The 20,756-nt window shown below is 44.7% G+C and overlaps 1 protein-coding gene across 1 annotated transcript in view; it reads left to right on the top strand.

The window, feature by feature from the left end:
* Nucleotides 1-20,756, top strand: part of DNAI1 (dynein axonemal intermediate chain 1) — a 296,761-nt gene that overhangs the window by 28,073 nt on the left and 247,932 nt on the right. The window contains exons 2-5 of the mRNA XM_045022468.1: nucleotides 9,485-9,559; nucleotides 13,122-13,220; nucleotides 15,013-15,093; nucleotides 19,427-19,553. Coding sequence (XP_044878403.1) covers nucleotides 9,485-9,559; nucleotides 13,122-13,220; nucleotides 15,013-15,093; nucleotides 19,427-19,553 — 382 coding nt within the window. The remainder of the gene's footprint in view (nucleotides 1-9,484; nucleotides 9,560-13,121; nucleotides 13,221-15,012; nucleotides 15,094-19,426; nucleotides 19,554-20,756) is intronic.

Raw genomic sequence — 20,756 nt, 5'->3', positions numbered from 1 at the left:
GCCAAGTTGTAACTGTGAACAGTGTCCTTGAACGAAGTGTATCTTTTTTTTTTTGGACTGAGCTTGCTAATTAAAGTTTTTCTCAGTTAACTCGTTCTTTTTCCTTTCCCCCTTTTTGGCTTCTTTTTTTAACCTACAAAGGAAACTTTTACTTTTTACGTATACACCTTTTGTTAACAATGAACACATACACATTGAGCTTTGGAACAACAAGCCAGGACAAGCACACCCACTTTGATGAGTTAATTCAATACAACTTCTAGTTCAATAGCTTTCCACCATCCCCAGCCCTCTGGCTAGAAATCTGAGGTAGCCAGAAGGATCCCATGTACAATATGGGGAGTGGGTTAACTTTTTATGTCCTTGCTTCCAAAGACTGTTAGTATGCAATTTGGCCAATGCAGTTTTTTTCTTTTACTTAAGAAAATACATAAGACTTTAGTATATCACATTTTTCTGATGTATCCAAACACTTTGTATTTTAAGTTGAACAAAACAAATATCTGCATTTCAATTCAAGCCTTCTGCTTTATTTCAAACCAGACCATCCCATGAAAATATTAAACACAACAATTCTGACCACGAGACAAACACCACAAGACAGAACATAGAACACAAAACATAATTTTTACTCTGCCAGTAAATCATGGTATGTTGTATGCTGTTTAGCTGGCATTAGTTTTCTTTGATTATCTGAAAGACAAAAACAAAGGTCTACCCCTTCTGGGCAGTCAATCATTGCTTAAAATATACAAATACCCTTGTTGATTTCAGGCAAAACAGGGGAATTACCCCATATTTTCTTGTATGTGTTTCATAGACAGCCCAGATTTCAGTGGCCTCTACCTTATCAGTTAGATAATTTGCATCAATACAGATGCTTTCTGGCTTGCTTTTTACTTTTAACTCCTGCTTTTAAACACTGAAAGAAAACATCACCACTTATAGTGCCTTAGAGCCTAATAAATTTTCATTTACATAGCACTGTATACATTCTTTAGCTAATTCAACAAAATTGTTCATAGCCAAATGATTGCAATCTAATAATTTCTTTGCCTGAATTTATTTACAAACATTTAAAAAAAAACACCAAAAACGTTTCTCTTTAGCATTTTTACAAAGTTTAACTACTATTCCCTCCAGCAACTACAGAGTTAACTCTTCACTCTCCTTCAAATCACTTGCTCTTTCCTTATATCACTTGCTTGGCTCCCAACAGCCACTTACCAATTTAAATCACCATTCCAAATATCCTTCTGAGTATTTGAAATCCCCATGCTTACACTCACTTACTTTTTCCTTCCACTAGACCCTCAAAAGTTTCCAACCTGTTCTCCAAGCTCTCTGTCTGTTGCCTGCCCGCCTGGGCCCGATCCTTTTTTTTTTTTTTTTTTTGCGCTGAACCGTTTCTTTCATGGGCTTCTGCCCCCACCCTTCTGGTCTTTTCCCTAAAACATTTTATTCACAAGACTACCCAAGTCCTCCCGTGTGAGGCTCACCACCTGGGCAAAACGCATGGCCCACTGGCGTTTAACTATTTAATTGCCTCTTGTAGCAAACACACTGCTGTTACGGCGTATGCTGAGCACAAATGGTTAAATTTTAACAAGTCCCTGAAGGACCGGTACTTGCTTAGCCAGGGCTTCCTTTTTTAACTGGAAGTCCTGTCTCAAGGCCTGCAACTTGCCCTGGGCGCAGGTTTGAGTTGCTGCCTGGTTCATGATCTATGCTCTTAATTGCTCAATTCTAGTTATCAAATACACATTTTTTTTCTTTTCTTTAACTACTCTATTGCCCAGTCCTGCTACGACTGGGGGTAGATCCTTTCACCTGCCACCCTTCCTGGTCAACCAGGGTGGAGAGAGGAATGCTAAACCCTTCTCCAGTTCTCAGACTTACTGCAGCTGAGAATGGGCACACCTTTAATTATGCAATCCTCAACATATAACACCAACAATACCAAACAGAGCAAACATAAAATAACAAGGGTAAAACAGATAAATGGTGTAAATTCTGCAGGGCTCCCCCATTCTCTATTGCTCACCAAACTGTGACAAATTTCTGTTACCAATTATCCCTCATGTCAGGTGATCAAACTGACACTGCAGGACGGTGGGGGAGAGGGGTGGATAGAGAAAGCACACCATATAACCAAATTTTAAAGCTTCATTAAAAATAATAAAACAACAATGGAGAGTGTTGGGAATGCTCCCACATCACTCAAGAAAAATATGAATGCCCCAAGCCTTAAGCCACTTCAATACTCACACATGTCCAGACTGGCCACGTCTGTGTATAACATTCAGAAAAGGGGAATAGGTGGACGGGAGATTATCCTGTATACAGCTTGTTCAGAATTTCCAACATGCTTCCGCTCTTGGGAGGGCTGTTCTTTTACACCCTGGAATCTCCTGCGGTGTCTCTTTCAGAGATTCCAGTCCAGGTCAGCTACCTGTGGCTTCTCCAGTGTCACCAAGCCACACCAGCACCAGCATCCATCACAAAGTCAGACTGTTGGATCTCACTGAACAGTTAAGCTTTGCAAATGTAATCTCAGTTCTGTAACTTGTACTGCCTTTGGTTTGCCTGTTTCTATTTTTCCACAGCCAGCTGGGGCTGAAAGCAGTTTTTCTTTATACTTAGCATAGTCTGCACTGATTCTTGACCTTGAGCATAAAGCAACTTTTTTTTTTTTATCTCTGGGCGAAGCTGAGTTTTAAATTAACCCGTTCCTAGACAAATTGCTCACACTGTGTCAGAGGCTTTTCTTTGGTGATTAAAAGCTCCTCTGAGATATATGATCTTATCTAGATTAAAGGTACCTTTTAATGGGCATTGTTTAGATGGATCTTCACACGTGTGAAGATTCCAATCCTCTAAATACCTGCAGGTTTTAGGACCATAATGTACGTACATATAATATGCTGGAGTACCCTTAGGGGGTGAGGTGGAATATTTAGACTGTCCCTTACCCATTTTTTTTTTTTACTTACACACGCAGAGAGGGTGCCCTGTCCGCGCTAGCGGCTCATAAACTAAGGATCTTTCCCTACAGGGCACTCACACAGGAGAGACTAACGAGGATGACCACGACTCTCCTACACCTCCCTTCAGCAAAGAGCGTCAGCTAGTCTCTGGGAGACGGCGCCGCTTACTCTGATTGCGTCCAGTGAGATGATCAGACTGTCAGTAGCCCACACAGAAAGAAAAGGGGGGAGAGAAGATGGGTTCACACACTCCTAGACCCGGTTATCACAGTTTCGGCTTCCAGTACATCAATATAACGAAAAACAAAAGTACCCCTACCAGGAATAAAAACAACAGCGTAGTAGTCACATTCCCATAGTCGTTCGGCATGGCCCCCGAACTAGTGGAGTTAACAGAATTATTCATTAGCCGTGGCTGTACCTAGGTATCTTAACCAAAAACCTGTTAGGGGCCCAAGGTCCAACCCGCACTTCGGGGGCGTTAATCCTCAAAACCCAGGAGGTAACGCACTTACCACGCCCGGAGTGGCCACGTCTGGCAGGTGGACTCCCCTCTTCTGGTACTGTCTTGCCTCCGTGTCGTTTGGAGTTCTCTATAGAGGGGGCGCAGCCGTCCTGGTCGATTGCGGCGACTCGGAGCTCGAGCAAACCAACAGCCCGAGGTGGCCACTCTCCAGAGTCGTCCTCGACCGCCGGTCAGCGCCCCCTACAGGGAGAGAAGTCCCATCTGGAGTCGCCATTTGTTAGCCAAAAGGGCTCATTTCCCCCTGGAGCTTACCTAATTACACCAAGGAGGCACGGAGACAGGAAGACGAGTACCACACCCTTTGTTGATCGGTCAGCTGAGCGGGTGCTCTGATCGGCTAGTGCCAGAAGAGAGACACACCCCACAAGCCCGAACGGGCCTTTTTATAATCAGTAACAAACAACTTAGCCTACGTTTGTCTACGTCATTTGGTTGACCTGTAGAACCTGTACATGTATCTGTTAGGGGATAATTGGATACGCAGGATACATATATCATTTTGTGGGGGCTACAAGATACATCTGTTGAGGATACATTTGTCATTCTGAAGGGGACACAAGATACATCTGTTGACCCTTTGTACTAGATACTTTGGATGCATACATGTGAACGCAGCTGCATACACTTGGGGAGCCAAACAAGCTGATAAGCAAAATAGCTGACATAGGTAAATACACGGCCTTCAGTCTAATAAGTTCTGTAAGCTTTCCAACACGGTTTGGGCAAGCATAGCATAACTTTGGTTCACTCAGGCCTAATACAAAAAGGCTTCATTAGCACTATGGTTTTCCAACAGTCTCTTCCCCCAAAGGACTTACAATCTAAGTATAAGATTATAGACAAAAGGTGGATACAGCAAACAGACAGTGGTGGGGGAACAATGGGACAATACTGCTCACCAGCCACTGACCCACTGCTGAGCTTTTTGTAGGCATCATAGCAGAGAAAATTTTTAAGGAAGGATTTGAAGTGTGATGGCTCAGAAGATATTACAAGGAACTCCTCCCATGCATGAGGCACAGCGTGGGAAAAAGCCTTGAGGTGCTTGGTTGGAAAAATTTTAAAATGGGCCAGAAAGTCTGGGATCATTTGTTGAACCGAGGTGGGGACAGCCATCTTGATACTGTCTGAAAGAGCATAGGTAGGGTTGGGATGAACTGTGGTGCCAACACACACAAAGAACGAGGGAGAGGGAATTCAAGAAGAGGCAAAGTGCTGATAGATACGTTTTCCACCCTTCCTGTTATTCCATTTTTGTTTTGAGATTTTATTTTTTCTCATGCTTCTTTGGGCCAAATTCCACTACCCTCACTCATAATAGTACTGCACCTTATTCTGTGAATAGTCTACTTGGCTTCAGTGGGACTACTCACGAGTAAGGCTACCAGAATCTGGTTCCTTGTTGTAAGAGTTTATAAATTTCCTGGAGCTTAAGGAGAGACCAAATGGAGGAGAACCCATAAACATAGCAGACTAGGTCAGGAAGAGTATTCCAGGTGTAGGGAACCTCATAGGAAAAAGCTTGGAGGTGAGAATGGGAGAATAACACAAAGGGGCTAATGATGGTAACTATTTTTTTAAAAGTTAAAGGCTGACATATGCAGGGTTCAATTAGCACAAGGCCATGGGTTTCAAAGGGAGTTTGTGCTGCTATATCATCCCTAATTCCCCCAAGTGACATGTAGGATCACCCACTGTTCTGCAATCCCTTCATTACCTGGGGAATCATGACTGGGAGGGTGCAGGAAGGGGACAGTGTGTTTGCTCCAGTTTCTTTTTGCGTCTGGTGAAGTCAAATTCCTGCTTTTCTTCAGTGTGGCTTTTCATTTTTAATATAGTTACAGGTTTTTTTCACTGATTGCTCTTTATGCTGTGTTAATTGAAATACGCCCAGCTTCCAAAAACAATTACCTTCAGAGTGCCTTGTCAATGCCTTTACTGCCAGATAAATGCATTTGACAGACTCATTTACAGAGGGGAATGGTAAGTAGGCTTGGTTTCCTATTTAAAGTTAGTAGTTTGATTTTGAATTGGGTCTAAATTAAATTGTGCTCTGGAAATCTGTTCTAAATGTTGTTGCTTAAGTCACATTAAATTAACGTTCAGCGTGGTTCTTTTAACATAGAATGGCTACATCAGCTACTGCTGCTGGATTGAAACAGTATAGAAGAGCAGTATTGTCTAACCCAGTGGTTCCCAAACTTATTCCGCCGCTTGTGCAGGGAAAGCCCCTGGAGGGCCGGGCCGGTTTGTTTACTTGCCGCGTCCGCAGGTTCGGCCGATCGTGGCTCCCAGTGGCCGCGGTTCACTGCTCCAGGTTAATCGGAGCTGCTGGAAGCGGCAGCCAGTACGTCCCTCAGCCCGCGCTGCTTCCAGCAGCTCCCATTGGCCTGGAGCAGCGAACCGCGGCCACTGGGAGCCACGATTGGCCGAACCTGCGGACGCGGCAGGTAAACAAACCGGCCCGGCCCGCCAGGGGCTTTCCCTGCACAAGTGGCGGAACAAGTTTGGGAACCACTGGTCTAATGGTTTGAGTAGAAGCCTGGGAGCCAGGATTCCTTGGTTCTTTTCTCTGCTCTGCTGCTGACTTCAGTGTGTGACCTTTGGGAAACCTCTTAACCTTTCTATGTTCTCTCCATATGTGAAGTGGATAATAACAATTCCTATCTCACGGGGTATAGTGAGACTCAGTTAATATTTCATGAATCACTGTGGGATTGGCAGGTGGAAAGTGCTATGTGCCATGTGAGTGCACGATATTATTATTTTATTATTATTGATAGAATCATAGAATTTAAGATCAGAAGGGACCATTATGATCATCTAGTCTGACCTCCCGCAAGATGCAGGCCACAAAAGCTGACCCACCCACTCCTGAAATAATTCTCTCCCTTGACTCAGCTGTTGAAGTCCCCAAATCCTGATTTAAAGACTTCAAGTAGCAGGTATCAGAGGGGTAGCCGTGTTAGTCTGGATCTGTAAAAGCAGCAAAGAATCCTGTGGCACCTTATAGACTAACAGACGTTTTGCAGCATGAGCTTTCGTGGGTGAATACCCACTTCTTCGGATGCAAGACATCCGAAGAAGTGCATCTGAAGAAGTGGGTATTCACCCACGAAAGCTCATGCTGCAAAACGTCTGTTAGTCTATAAAGGTGCCACAGGATTCTTTGCTGCTTCAAGTAGCAGATAATCCTCCAGCAAGCGACCCCTGCCCCATGCTGCGGAGGAAGGCGAAAAACCTCCAGGGCCACTGCCAATCTACCCTGGAGGAAAATTCCTTCCCGACCCCAAATATGGCGATCAGCTGAACCCCGAGCATGCGGGCAAGACTCTCCAGCCAGACACTCAGGAAAAAGACTTTCAATATCCCAACATTGACCCTCGGTACTAATTACCAGTGGTCGCACATTATTGACCTATTGACTAAATCACGTTATCCTATCAAACCATTCCCTCCATAAACTTATCAAGCTTAATCTTAAAGCCAGAGAGGTCCTTCGCCCCCACTGTTTCCCTCGGTAGGCTGTTCCAGAATTTCACTCCCCTGATGGTTAGAAACCTTCGTCTAATTTCAAGCCTAAACTTCCCAACTGCCAATTTATATCCATTTGTTCTCGTGTCCACATTAGTACTGAGCTGAAATAATTCCTCTCCCTCCCTGGTATTTATCCAACAAATTATTATTCATTTGTTTTATTAAAATGTTAGCTGAGTTTTCTGAGGACACTTGCAAAGTTCTTTTGTATCTGTAGTTATTTGAATCCTATCAGCGTTTGGCAGGCATGCTAAAAAGGAAAGTCAGACAATGGTACTTCGGGATTTTTAAAAGAACATTATCCCAGTAATTTAAAATTAAATGTAAAATATGCTGTTAAGTGACATATTATGATTGAGATCTTAATCATGCCAAAGCCAGGAAACTGAAAGTTAAGGTGTCACATCAATCATAGCTCAGCCTCTTTGCACGTAATGGAGTTAAAACAATTATTTTTTTGGAATATGATTAAATTTAAAGTTGTTGAGTTATCACCGATTAAACAAGGGTGTAAATGCCTGTGACACTTTCTCAAGGTGTCTAGAACTGTAAATCAACGTATTACCCCACTGCCTCAGCATAAACGGGATCCACTGGTGCTAAACTGAATGGTAACTCCCAGTCACTCCAGTTTGATTGACAGCCCCACAGATTCCTCATGATTCTACTAGTTCTAACTGTGCCTCCCAGGTTAACCCTTGATGTACTTCAGTTCCCAAACTCTCTAGAAGTGTCTCCCTGCAGCATCCAGCCGTTGTCACTGGACGACCACAGAAATTACCAAGTCTGCTGTCTCTAAAGAGACAATGTGCACAGCAGCTTGTTTGATTTAATCAGGAATTCACACTCTGCTTAGTATAATAGTGCTGAGATATACTTATGATAAAAGAAAGAGAAGTTTATTAACCAAAAGCTGAGATCTAAGCGATACTAAGCAAGAATAATAGAGACAGAAATGGTTCCAAATAAAATGAAAGTAGAACACACTTTTAAGTGACTAAAACTTACCAGGCTACGATCCTTGACTAAGATGAGTTCCTTACGTAAAACAACCTTTCAGCATCACCCACCCGCAGGGAAGGGGATCCACCATTCAAAGATAGAAAGAGCACTGACCTCTTTGTCCCCTAAATGATGGAAAACCAACATGTCTTTTTGTTGTTTCATGTATTCCTGAAAGTTTATTGTCTTTGTCACAAGAGACAGGATGAACTCCCGGGGATCAGACTCCAGTATCTTCCCATCCTGATTTCACATTTTCTTGCTAATTTATTCCTCCTGTCTACCTTGGATGAAAATGAACTGCCCAATGTCTTCGGAATCACAATGCTCAATTTACGTTAGAGACAGGAAGATAACTATCCTCCCTCTTGTCTGGAAGAAAACCTGTTTCTCCCTTTGCTTGGTTACAGACTTTAAAGCATAATATCAGGGAGTATCCACAGTTCCTCATATAGTGTTAATACATATATTTCACGATGATAGTAATGACCAGTGTGTCACCAGCTTTCATTTTATATCTCCATAACATTCTTGACAGATAAATACTATGAGAGTAATGTGTTAGATGTAGTAAGTTTTTCCGGCCTGCCGAGAGTTGCTGATACAGAGTAGTGAGCCACCAGTGGGACTCTGTGTCACGACTCCCCATTTTCTGAACAAAAGGAATGCATAGATCTGCCCATACGTTATAGTTCTGAGTTGCCCTTTTCCAGAATAAACTTCCCTGAGACCTTTCTAGTGTCGGTGGCGTGTCTTATCTTGTGGCAAGGGCAAACAACACTGAAAGTTTCAGGAGAAAACCTTGGTCTAGTATAATCTGTGCCACGTGTTATCATTTAAAATGATTTGTCTGCAGAATTCCTATTCTAGAGGCCTAACAAATAATGGAATTATAGATATAAGAGATGGGAAAGTCATATTAAAGTCATCATGTCCATCTTCCTGCCAAACAGGATGTGTTCTGTTCCCTAGATACATTCAATATACTTTTTTAAATGGCATTTTTGGCCATTGTGGATCCTATGGCATATTTTTTGAAAGAGCAGGAACAACAGCACTGGTGACCTGGCTAAATTTCATAATTACATTCTCCAGGCTTAAATTTCTCCTTTGGTTTCAATTTCACATGGAATTGTTCAGTTTCTATCCTGAACTGTCACATAGTGTTCCTGAGTGCTGTTAAATTGCTGGTTTGTTATAGTCCAGAAGTGGCTACTTTTCAATGGGGGGTGAAATGATTCATATATAGAATTTTGAATCAGTTTGTAGAATGTACTGGGATCCTTGGATGAAGTTGCTATAGAAATATTAGTCGTTATTATTGTAACAAACCTTGGTGGGCTCTTCTCAGTTCTTATTCTGCTTTGGTTATAGCAGGAAAGTGGTTATAAACTTCTACATTGGTTTTACATTTTGTGTGTATTTGTTTTAGGGCCAAGGTGGACAAATAGGACCAGTAGTTAAGGCGGTACAATCAAGGACTGCTAAAAGCACCTCAAAAAAACGGGTAAGAGACACAACTTGTCACCAAATCCCAAACTTTCTGAGTGACTGCATTTCTCTACATCCATGAGAAGCAAAGTAGATTCCATTTCAATAATGGCCAACTTGGTATAACTGGTGACATTTAAATTTATTTAGCAATAGAGGGTTGTTCTAGAGTCTCATTAAGAAGGGAATTACATCAGCAAATTAGAGTATAAAATGGAAATTAAAACTAAAGCAAGAAAACTAGAATGTGCAAACAGTGAGTTTCCTTGGTACATGGCATGTAGCCAACATAGCATTACCTGGCCATGCTCAATGGACCCCACAGTTATCATCAATCATTGCTAGGCATATGTAGATATTGTACAGTGCTTTGTACTCTTATGGTGCTGTACAAATAATAATCTTATACTGAGGCAGAACCCCCAGAAACCATAACACTGCATCATTAGGATCTTACACGGTGATTGTATTTTGGCTCGCAGTGTCAAACAGAACTGGGGTGTTTGTGTGAGTGTTCCTGTCTCACTGAAGCATCTTCATGGCTGTTTGGATTGATGGGGCAGGATCCAAGGGTCTTATAATAATAGGAGAGATACTAATCTCCTAGAACTGGAAGGGACCCTTGAGAGGTCATCAAGTCCAGCCCCCTGCCCTTCACTAGCAGGACCAAGTACTGATTTTTGCCCTAGATCCCTAAGTGGCCCCCTCAAGGATTGAACTCACAACCCTGGGTTTAGCAGGCCAATGCTCAAACCACTGAGCTATCTCCCCTTGCTGCCTTGTGAGGCAGGCAGCATTTGTATGATCATTATTGCAGTCACTGTGCCAGAGACCTGGCATGCATGAGAAGTTTAGACTCTGTACATGGCTTTAAGGCCATAGGTTGCATATCTCTGGACTAAGATATATAGTTTAATAGAACTGAGACAACTGTATTTAAAAGAAAGATTGATTTATTTTAAATTCAACTCATTAGACATTCCAATTTAAGGGGGAAAAACTGCCCCAAGCTGTTATACCCTTTAATCAGTGACTTGGTGCTCTGCAAGTATAATGGTAATGAAAAGGAATTTAAATTAATCCCTACAGCGATCACTTTTCTATTAGTGATGTAACATAATAACACCATCAAGTACCCCAGTGAAAGCATCTCTCTGTGCCATGGCCATGCAGATAGGATGTTTGCTGAAATGTGGTGTAACGCCTGCTGACCTTTACAAAAAAACGGTTAACGTTGCTCTGCCTAAAATATGATCCCTAAATCTTAATATCTGAAATAATTTCTAGGTGTAGCTTATGTAACAACATTTTAGAAATAACTACTGGTCCTTTACTGAGCCATTGAGCAGTCTCAATTTAGAGCATCAATATAATATGTTCTGCATATGGCTCTTTTAGAGACTGGGTGTAATATGAGCAAGAGAACTAGAGTTGCCATTTTTTAAATTGTGAAGATTAAATGAAAAAACTGTTGCTCTTGTTTTGAAAAGGGAAAGAAAAGATCTTCAGACATGACAAGCAACTTTGACAGTAACCAAGGGCCTGATCAGGGTTCAAAAAGAACTAGATACATTCATGGAGGATAGAATCACAGAAGATGAGGGTTGGAAGGGACCTCAGGAGGTCATCTAGTCCAATCCCCTGCTCAAAGCAGGACCAACCCCAACTAAATCATCCCAGCCAGGGCTTTGTCAAGCCGGGCCTTAAAAACCTCTAAGGATGGAGAATCCACCACCTCCCTAGGTAACCCATTCCAGTGCTTCACCACCCTCCTAGCGAAATAGTGTTTCCTAATATCCAACCTAGACCACTCCCACTGCAACTTGAGACCATTGTTTATTGTTCTGTCATCTACCAACACTGAGAACAGCCAAGCTCCATCTTTGGAACCCCCCTTCAGGCAGTTGAAGGCTGCTATCAAATCCACCCTCACTCTTCTCTTCTGCAGATTAAACAAGCCCAGTTCCCTCAGCCTCTCCTCATAAGTTACGTGGCCCAGCCCCCAATCATTTCTCTTGCCCTTCGCTGGACTCTTTCCAATTTGTCCACATCCCTTCTGTAGTGGGGGGGGTCCAAAACTGGACGCAATACTCCAGATGTGGCCTCACCAGTGCCGAATAGAGAGGAATAATCACTTCCCTCGATCTGCTGGCAATGCTCCTACTAATGCCGCCCAATATGCCATGAGCCTTCTTGGCAACAAGGGCACACTGCTGACTCATATCTAGCTTCTCGTCCACTGTAACCCCTAGGTCCTTTTCTGCAGAACTGCTGTCTAGCCACTCGGTCCCTAGTCTGTAGCAGTACATGGGATTCTTCCGTCCTAAGTGCAGAACTCTGCACTTGTCCTTGTTGAACCTCATCAGATTTCTTTTGGCCCAATCCTCCAATTTGTCTAGGTCACTCTGGACCCTATCTCTACCCTCCAGCGTATCTACCTCTTCCCCCAGCTTGGTTCTTCAATGGCTATTAGCCAGGATGGGCAGGGATGGTGTCTCTAGCCTCTGTTTGCTAGAAGCTGGGAATGAGCGACCGGGGATGGATCACTTGATGATTCCTGTTCCATTCATTCCCTCTGTGGCACCTTGTTACCCAGGGTTACCAGAACCCCCAACAGGGGCAACTGAACTATTTCACTCCAGGCAGTGAAAGGAATAAATCATCAGGAAGTCAGCGATTCTGTTGGATCAAGGAGAAATGCAAGTTAGCATGCTTTTGCCTAACACTGCAGTTATTAGATTTAAGCACACACAGACATAAGCAATAGGTTTAGAACATCCCAGATATTTACCTATATTCTGAGGCTGTATTGAGTAATCAATGACAGGTCAGTGCTGGCCAAACACCTTCCTGCTGGGGAGTAAATATGTCAGGAAAACGCCTCTCCCAGGATAGCTCCCAAGGACTGCTCCCAAATACACTCTATCATCTGAACTTTTTATAACTAACTTCTACTAAACACATAGGTCATAGTGACCCCTACTAAGGCATCACTTTTCCTAACTTTTACTATCAGAGGCATCTAGATTCAAGGATGTCCATCCATATATCTTTTTTCACTCTCAGTTGTTTACTTTTTCTTCCCCTCCTCCCATACTGATTAGCAAAACTGCCAGTAGTTATGACCTTGCTTCTGAAAGCCTGTTTCCAAATTAACCGTCCAATATGTGGTGTTCTATTTCATTAATTCGTAGTGGCTGAGTGCACATAATATAATTGCAATTAGCTTGATCACATTCTGGGATATATACACCCCTCAAATCCAGGGCAACAACCTGGCATTGGCCACTGTTGGAAGACAGGATACTGGGCTAGATGGATGTTTGGTCTGACCCAGTCTGGCCGCTCTTATGTTCTTATGATTCTGAGAAGTGCTGAGCACCTTGTAGGTTCATTCAGTGGCAGCTATGGCAACTCAGCACCTTTCGAGGCCCACAAGGTCTGTGTTAGCTAAGCCTGGCCAAAGCTTCATTTAGAGAGGTCAGACTGGGATCAGATGCTTCCCTACTTCCATCCCCTTACACCTCTGGAAGTGTCCCCATCTCAGTGCATTAATGGGTTTGTTGCTCCTGTGCTAGGATGAAGATGCATCCACTGAAGTGGGAGAGGGGGCAGATGAATGGACACTGTCAAAAACTCTACTCAAACCCCCAGACCAACTTGAGTTGACCGAAGCTGTGAGTAAAAGAGTATTTGGGGTTTTCATGAGTTGTTTACACAAAAGCAGAATACTTGCAAACACTTCTCCGAGTTTTTAGTGCACTGTTTCTGCCGTTTAAAACAAACTGCCTTCAGCAGTACGAGCTGGAGAGCATAACCTGAAGGAACCTTCTGAAGCCAATGGGCTAGAAGAGAGAAAATGTCCTTGAGAAGATTTCTCCCGTTCTTCCATTGGGTGGTGAAACAGGGTTTCCCCTGGTGGAACAGCCCCTAAGGTCAACCAACAAGCCCTGAGCATCCCAGGGACCAGCAGGATTCTGGGGCCTTTTGTGTTGAGGGTCCTAGAGCTCTGTCCTTGCTCTTGGCAGCATGCCTCCAAATCAGGGGTGAAAGTAACTTAAAGGATTTACCGGTACGCCAGAGTCCTGAGAGGGGGCATGGCTTCAACTGGAAGAGGTATGGCCTCAACCGGAAGAGGCGGGGCCTTGCAAGATTTAAGGGCCCTGGGGCTCCGGCTGTGGCATAGCTCCAGGCCCTTTAAATCCCCGCCTGAGCCCGGCTGCCGGAGCTCTGGTGGGGATTTAAAGTCCCCAGGGCTCCCCGCAGTGGCAGGAGCACCGGGCCATTTAAATCCTCGCCCAGGCCCGGCTTCCAGAGCTTCGGCGGGGATTTAAAGGCCCCAGGGCTCCCCGCAGTGGCAGGAGCACTGGGCCGTTTAAATCTCCACCCGAGCCCGACTGCCAGAGCTCCGGCGGCACTTTAAAGGGCCCAGGGCTCCTGCTGCAGCTGGAGCCCTGGGCCTTTTAAATCACTGCCGCGGAAGCCAGTCCAGTCCGGCACGGCATACTTGCTCTTGCCGGTACGCTGTACCTTACCGTACTGGCTTACTTTCACCTCTGGCTCCAATGCAGCCACAGAGCCAGGAACATCCCTGTCCACAGTTGCCTCCAGAGTCTCCGCTCAAAGGGGGATCCCCGCTGCAAAGGGGTGGGCCATATAAAAGTGACACAGCCTTAGGTTCTTCATACTTTGCACTGTGATCTCCATAGGGTCAACACAAGAAAGATGTGTCGTTTCCCCGCCCCCAAGTCCTCCTACTTTCTATATAAATGGTGCTGTTATTACCAAGGGGCCAATGCTGCAAACACTGGCTACTGTGCTTAGTGTTTACAGCTTGTTTTGGACTGCACGCACTTCAAGGCAGGATCTGTGTATGGAAAGCGCCTACCACTTTGTGGTTGTTACTACAGTCTAAATAATATCTCATAATACTAAAGAATCTAGGGGTATGCCTACACTTTGAGATGGAGGGGTAATTTCTAGCTTGAGGAGACATATCCCCATTAGCTCTGATCATGTTAGCATGGTAAAAGTGGTGGTGGCACGGGCAGCAGGAGTGGCTAGCTGCCCTGAGTACGTAGACATCCAAGACACTAGGCATAGTGTCATAGTGACAGGCGGCTAGCCTGTCCCACCACCATAGCTGCCATAGCTCTGCTCTATTATTAGCATGCAAGAGTGATCAGAGCTAGCGCAGGTTTGTCCCCTCAAGCTTTAATCCCTTTGAAGTGAATGGAGCTACCCCTGGTACTAAGCATTATGCCCAGTAGTGGTTCCCAGATGGGGCCCTAACTTGGCACATTCTGAACTAACTTTGCCACAGCCATTGTTCTTTTGCTGAGGTGTCCATTGCAGCTTGAACACAATGGAAATGAGCCTGAGGAACCTGGAGATCTTTTTATACGATATGTTACTGTTCCAGCTTTAAGAACGGGCTTGAATTTATGGCTCTGTTTTTCCATTCCAAAGGAATTAAAAGAGGAAGTTACACGCATCCTGACAGCCAATAATCCACATGCTCCCCAGAATATTGTCCGATACAGCTTTAAGGTAAGCGCCGAATGGTCTGTAAATCTAGGTTCTTGTGGGTGCCATTTATTGATTTGTGCTTAGCTTAATTTATAACAAGGTAACTTGTATTTTAGTGTGGATTTACTTCATTTTCCATATACTACTAGCAGTTCCTCAAGGGCTTTTGCAGAGGATAAAAGTCTATAAACATTAACATAATTGACTATGCAGAAACACGAGATGGCAGTTACTCAACAAGTTCTGAAAGTGAATGTAATTAGTGCAGCTAATCTCAGCTGATAAATTATTCCATTCAGTGGTGGTGAGAGGAGAGAGAGGATTTTTTACAGTCAGTAGTGCATTTATAACTCAATATCTTCATAGCATGTTCCAGTCTCATGAAAATATATGAGCGTTCAAAAACATGTTTTGTGCAATCAATGCCAATTCAGGGCCAAAGTGAGGAAATTAGTCAGCAGCCTGAGCTGCAGAGACCCATGGGGAAGCTCCAGGAAGGACTGTACCTTACGAAGTCCAGTCCCTCCTCCCTCAGCTTTCCAGTGCAGGAGGTGCATGCACATTCTGCATCTGAGTGGAGCTTCCTACTCCCTCAGCATGTTCAGCTAGCTCTGTGGGTTCTGCAAGGGGAGGTTGGAGTCATGGCCATGCCTCCTCTCCTCCCTCCTTGGGGTGGTTTGCACCCCCTGGGGCACGTGGAGGAAGCAGTCCCCGCAGTGTCCCACCTGCAGTACTTCAATTGTCCCTAGCCCTTGAGTAGGGTGCTCAAAGGCTTGGGAAGGCACTTTGTGCTCTGGCCTCATTCCTGTGCACCTGTGCAAGGGCCAGGGATCATTTGGCCACATATTTACTCTATATAAGAAAAGAAATTTAACTAGTGAGCGGAGAATCTGGCCCCCAGGGAGTGGATATGGGGCCACATCTTCCTCTCCATTACACTGGCCTGATTTCACTGGCTCCAGTGTTGTGGCTGTGGTGTAACAGAGAGGAGAATGTGACCCAGGGGGATGAGTTATTCATGCCTTCAGGACCTCCTCAATGACTGCAGTGGGCTCGATGTGGGGCTACGATACCTCCCTTGGAGCTGTAGTCCAGTTAGTGCAGAATAAAGCAGTGTTTGCTTTAAGGAGCATTGTTACATTAGCACTTCAAGTCTGCAGTGGCTTCTTATTGCTTCTGGGTGCCACTTAAGGTGTTGATATTGATCTCAGGAGCCTTATATGGTTTGCATCTTAGGGTACGTCTACTCTGTATGAAAGTGTGATTGTCGCCTGGGGAGACATACCTGTGCTAGCTTTAATCTAGCTAGCCTGGGTAACAATAGTAGTGTAGACGCAGCAGCATGGGTTTCAGCACAGGTTAGCAATGTGTTACACCCCCCCTACATTAATAGGTGTTATGTGCATGGTGTAAATATTGTATATATTATATAAAATATGAACAGTTATTCCAAGTGACTTGTATTATGCTCCTCCCGCAATTTTGTTCACTTATGTCACAATATCTATATTTATATCCATGTCTATGTCTATAGCCCGCAATACTCTGCAAAACTAAATGTAGCTTTTGGCACTAGCAAATATGAAACTTGTTAAAAGCTAGATTCATGAACCGTGTGTCCTAGTAGAGGTTGGGTTGTGCCGTCATGGCTCTTGAAATATGGGATCCAAACGAAAAGAGAAGAAATGTACATCATGGGACAAGAAGAACATGGTAAAAAGCTGATGGGTGAATTTGAGTCTTGAGTGATGTATAGATAGGGTGACCAAACAGCAAGTGTGTAAAATCAGGACAGGAGGTGGGGTATAATAGGCTTCTATATAAGAAAAAGCCTGAAATATCGGGACAGTCCCTATAAAATTGGGACATCTGGTCACCCTATGTATAGAGAGTGCTTTTAGCTTGTAAACAACCATGCTATAAAATATGGCTGGGTTTGAATGCATACTTAGGAGCACACCTGCTGTGTAAGATGAACTGCACACTTCAAGAAAACTACTTCCCAGAAGGAGTGGTACATAAGTCTTCTCTCTGCATTGTACTACATCTCTACCCCGATATAATGCGACCCAATATAACATGAATTTGGATATAACGTGGTAAAGCAGCGCTCCAGGGGGGTGGGGCTGTGCACTCTGGCGGATCAAAGCAAGTTCGATATAACGCGGTTTCACCTATAACGCGGTAAGATTTTTTGGCTCCTGAGGACAGTGTTATATCGGGGTAGAGGTGTACTTTGTCTTTGTTGAACATTTTTACTATTAAACTGCACGTGTAGTCAAGCAATTGGGTATGTTTTAGACAATCAGAGTATGTGCGCAGGCTCCCTAGTAGGCTTGCGCTCTGGTTGCTGGTGCTGATGCCCATGCTGCCACATCTTCACGACTATTGTCACCTGGGCTAGCTAGATTAAAGCTACGCCTACTCGTGCTACAGTTAGACCTTCACTTGCAGTGTAGACGGACCCTTGGAGCCTTTGCATCATTGCAACAGCTGAAGTTAGCTGGTGTGCTGCTCTTGCTGACATCCATAGATTTGGCCATCTGGTAGAGGGCCCTGTCATGGGGGAAACCATCCCTTTAAGAAGGAAAAGGCCAATGCACCTGTGACTTATTAGCTGCCCCCCACTTGGGGTGAAAACACTTGAGCCATATAAATGGGGGAGAGACTGAGACAGTGGAAGGTTTAGTCAGGAACAGGGCAAGTGAGAGCTGCATGGGAGTGAAAGACTGGCCGGTGAAAGGAGACTGTAGGAGATTCCTGAAGGAAGCTGTAGTTGGTTGCCAGGGAAGGCTGACAGCAGGAGAACAGCAGAGAGATCTGGCTGACCCCCTCAAGCCAGAGAGCCAGTCATGGTGGAAGGAAAGGAGAGAGCCTAGATGTGGTGGAAGATGCCAGTGTGTTACGTGCTACATCTGTGGACTAGATGTTGCTACATTTTAAGGATGATCTGCACAGGGGGTGATAAATGGACTATTGTTTTGGGCTTCGGTTATAGATAAAAACACTATGTTTTCATATAAACCAGCCCAAAGGAGAGGTATTATTGAGGCAGGTTAACAGACCAGAGGGAGTGAGGGATGTCCCCCTGGTGGGGGTGAGCTTCCAGCAGAGAGACTGTGAGGGTCCCCACTAGGAAGTGCGAGGTTGCACTCCACCTGGAAGGGCTAGGGTGGCTGTCCTGGTAAAAGGACAGGAGAGGACTGTAGAAGGGCCCAGGTGTGGTGGAAGATGCTGGCGTGTGGTATGGACTATCTTGGTGGATTAGAGGATGTGGGATTTTAAGGACTATATACACTGGGTGTGAGAAATGGACTATGTTTGGGACTCTTATTATGGAGTATTTGAACATATGTTGGTAACAAACTTGCCCCAAAGAGGAGCGTTACTGAGGCAAGAAAGCTAGTGCAGAATTACTGTGAGTCTGAGGGGGGGAAACTGAGGCAGGTGCACCTGTTCTGCTGCAGCCTGCTGCTGGAGGGTGCTCCACATGGGTCTGCCTTATTACAAGCCCTTACTTGGGAACATGCTCTACCATAGGTCAGACAAGTTGCCGTTCAGAGCGTGAATTTTACACCGGTGTAAGTGACAGGAGACTCAGGCCCTGTGTGTGTTTTCCACAGGTCCTAATCATTTTGTGTGATGGTGTTAGGGAAGGTGTTACCATTTCCAGCACCATCTAACCCAACATTGTGATGGAAGACTAATCTGTCCCCAACAAAGAATGCATCTTGTGTTGTTGGGGTTTTTTTTGGTTCCCTATTGTTACTGACTATGAAGCAGCAGAGAATTTGGCATAATCTTCAGATATTAATTTGAGCCTGTTGTACTGGCAGTTGGAAGATCTTGTTCTACCCTATAAACTGAGCATGAGGGAAGTGAAAGCCACTGACAGTGTTTGCGTTAGGGAAAAATGGTGACAGGATGCACCCTGAAAGGGATAGCGTCCCCCAACTTTTACTCCACAGGTTTCAATTGGCAACACTGATTAACTGGCATAACGGGCCCATGGATTTGATCCAAAACTCACTGCAGTCAGCGGAAAGATCCTTTTGAATCAGAGCTAAATCCTCCAATTTGAACATTCCTTGAAATGTCCCTGATTTTTCCCTCCCCTGCTTGCCCCCCCCCCGACCCCCCCATTGTTTATTTGTGGTCCTGCATACCTTGAGGCATAAACAGCAGTCTCAGGTTCTTGTTGGCTTGGAACCTGCAGTGAAGACAAATGTGAATAACAAATGCAACCATTTTATCAATATACAACCTGGTCAGCTTTACCATCTACAGGCAAAGATTGTTCCCGATAAAATCATTAATCTGTCCAGATTTGATTTTTTATCTTCTTCCTCTGCAGGAACGAGCATACAAGCCGATAAGCTATGTGGACCAAATGGCCATTCACTTCTCCTTAGATGGGAACCTGTTACTCAGAGACTCGGACGAAGGCAGACGGCAGAGTGCCAAAATAGGCTTGGAACCAGGTAGGTTTTTGGGACACTGAATCAGTAAGCGTTGGTGTAGTTTATTCTGTGTGTGACAGCGAGCATGCTGCAATCTGAGGCCCAGGAATGGTGCAGCACTTATTTCTGCTAGAAGTCTTCTTTGCAGAGAAATACTGTTTATAACACAAACTGTGTATTTGCCACTTCTGACAGTCTGCAAGCCAGGTGTGTGCTAATACAAGGAGCTAAGTTTTTCAAAACACTCTAAGGGATTTACACAATCTTCCTCTGAAATTAATAGGAGATACGTGTCTAGGCCCTTACGCCTTGTCTACACTACACATTTTTGTTAGCAAAAACTGCCATTTGCTGACCAAACAGTGGAGGTGAGCACACTACAAAGCTACTTTTGGTGGCAAAACTCTGGTGTTTTGCGGACAAAATAAAACCACCTCAAAGAGAGGCATAAGCTTTTTGTGGCAAATTTAAAGCAGCAAAGCCGTCAGTGTAGACACAGCTGTTCATTATGTCCTCATAACTGGCCTCCCGCAGTATCCCACAATGCCCACTGTGACCGCTCTGCTCGCTATTTTGAACTCTGCTGCCCTGCATCTAGCTACACAGTCATGTGCCCTTCCCCTTTTAAAGCTCGGGGAAGCTTTGACATTCCTCAGCATGGAGAGCTCACAGAGCTGCTGAGGATGCTGCTCCTGGTAGCTGAGGAGGCTGTCAGAGAACTAGGGAGGGAATCACAGAACCATTAATGTGGAATGTTGCTCTCCTCCCTTCCACCCCCCCCCACTTGCTGGGGGGCAGGAGAGGGGGTGGAGAGACTGCTCAAGCTACTGTCTGAACTTAAAGAGACAGCATGCTGACACACCCTCCCCCAACACAAACATCCCCAACACCTGTGTTTCTGTCTCTTCCCCTCATCCACGCTCCCTGTCACACACTCTGCCCACCACACACACTTCAGTTGAAAGCAGTTGGCGATCTAGTAGGATGCCCATGGAACGATGGGATTGAGAAACCTGCATCATGTGATGCTGTACCTGCCCCATGAGGCATTGCAAAAGCACCCTGCGGCCAGTTGCACAGTGGGATAGCTACCCACAGTGCACTGCTGTCTGTGTTGATGCAAGAGCTGCTAGTGTGGATGTGCTCTGCCGACCCAAGGAGCATAGTGTGGACATGCAACAGCAGTTTAATTACAGCACTTTAAGCATAACTTTTGTTGACAAA

The sequence above is a fragment of the Mauremys mutica genome, chromosome 6, assembly GCF_020497125.1.
Source record: "Mauremys mutica isolate MM-2020 ecotype Southern chromosome 6, ASM2049712v1, whole genome shotgun sequence".
Classification (NCBI taxonomy): Eukaryota; Metazoa; Chordata; order Testudines; family Geoemydidae; genus Mauremys; species Mauremys mutica.
Note: the sequence above shows the minus strand (reverse complement) of the source record. Positions and strands in the feature narration are given on the sequence as shown.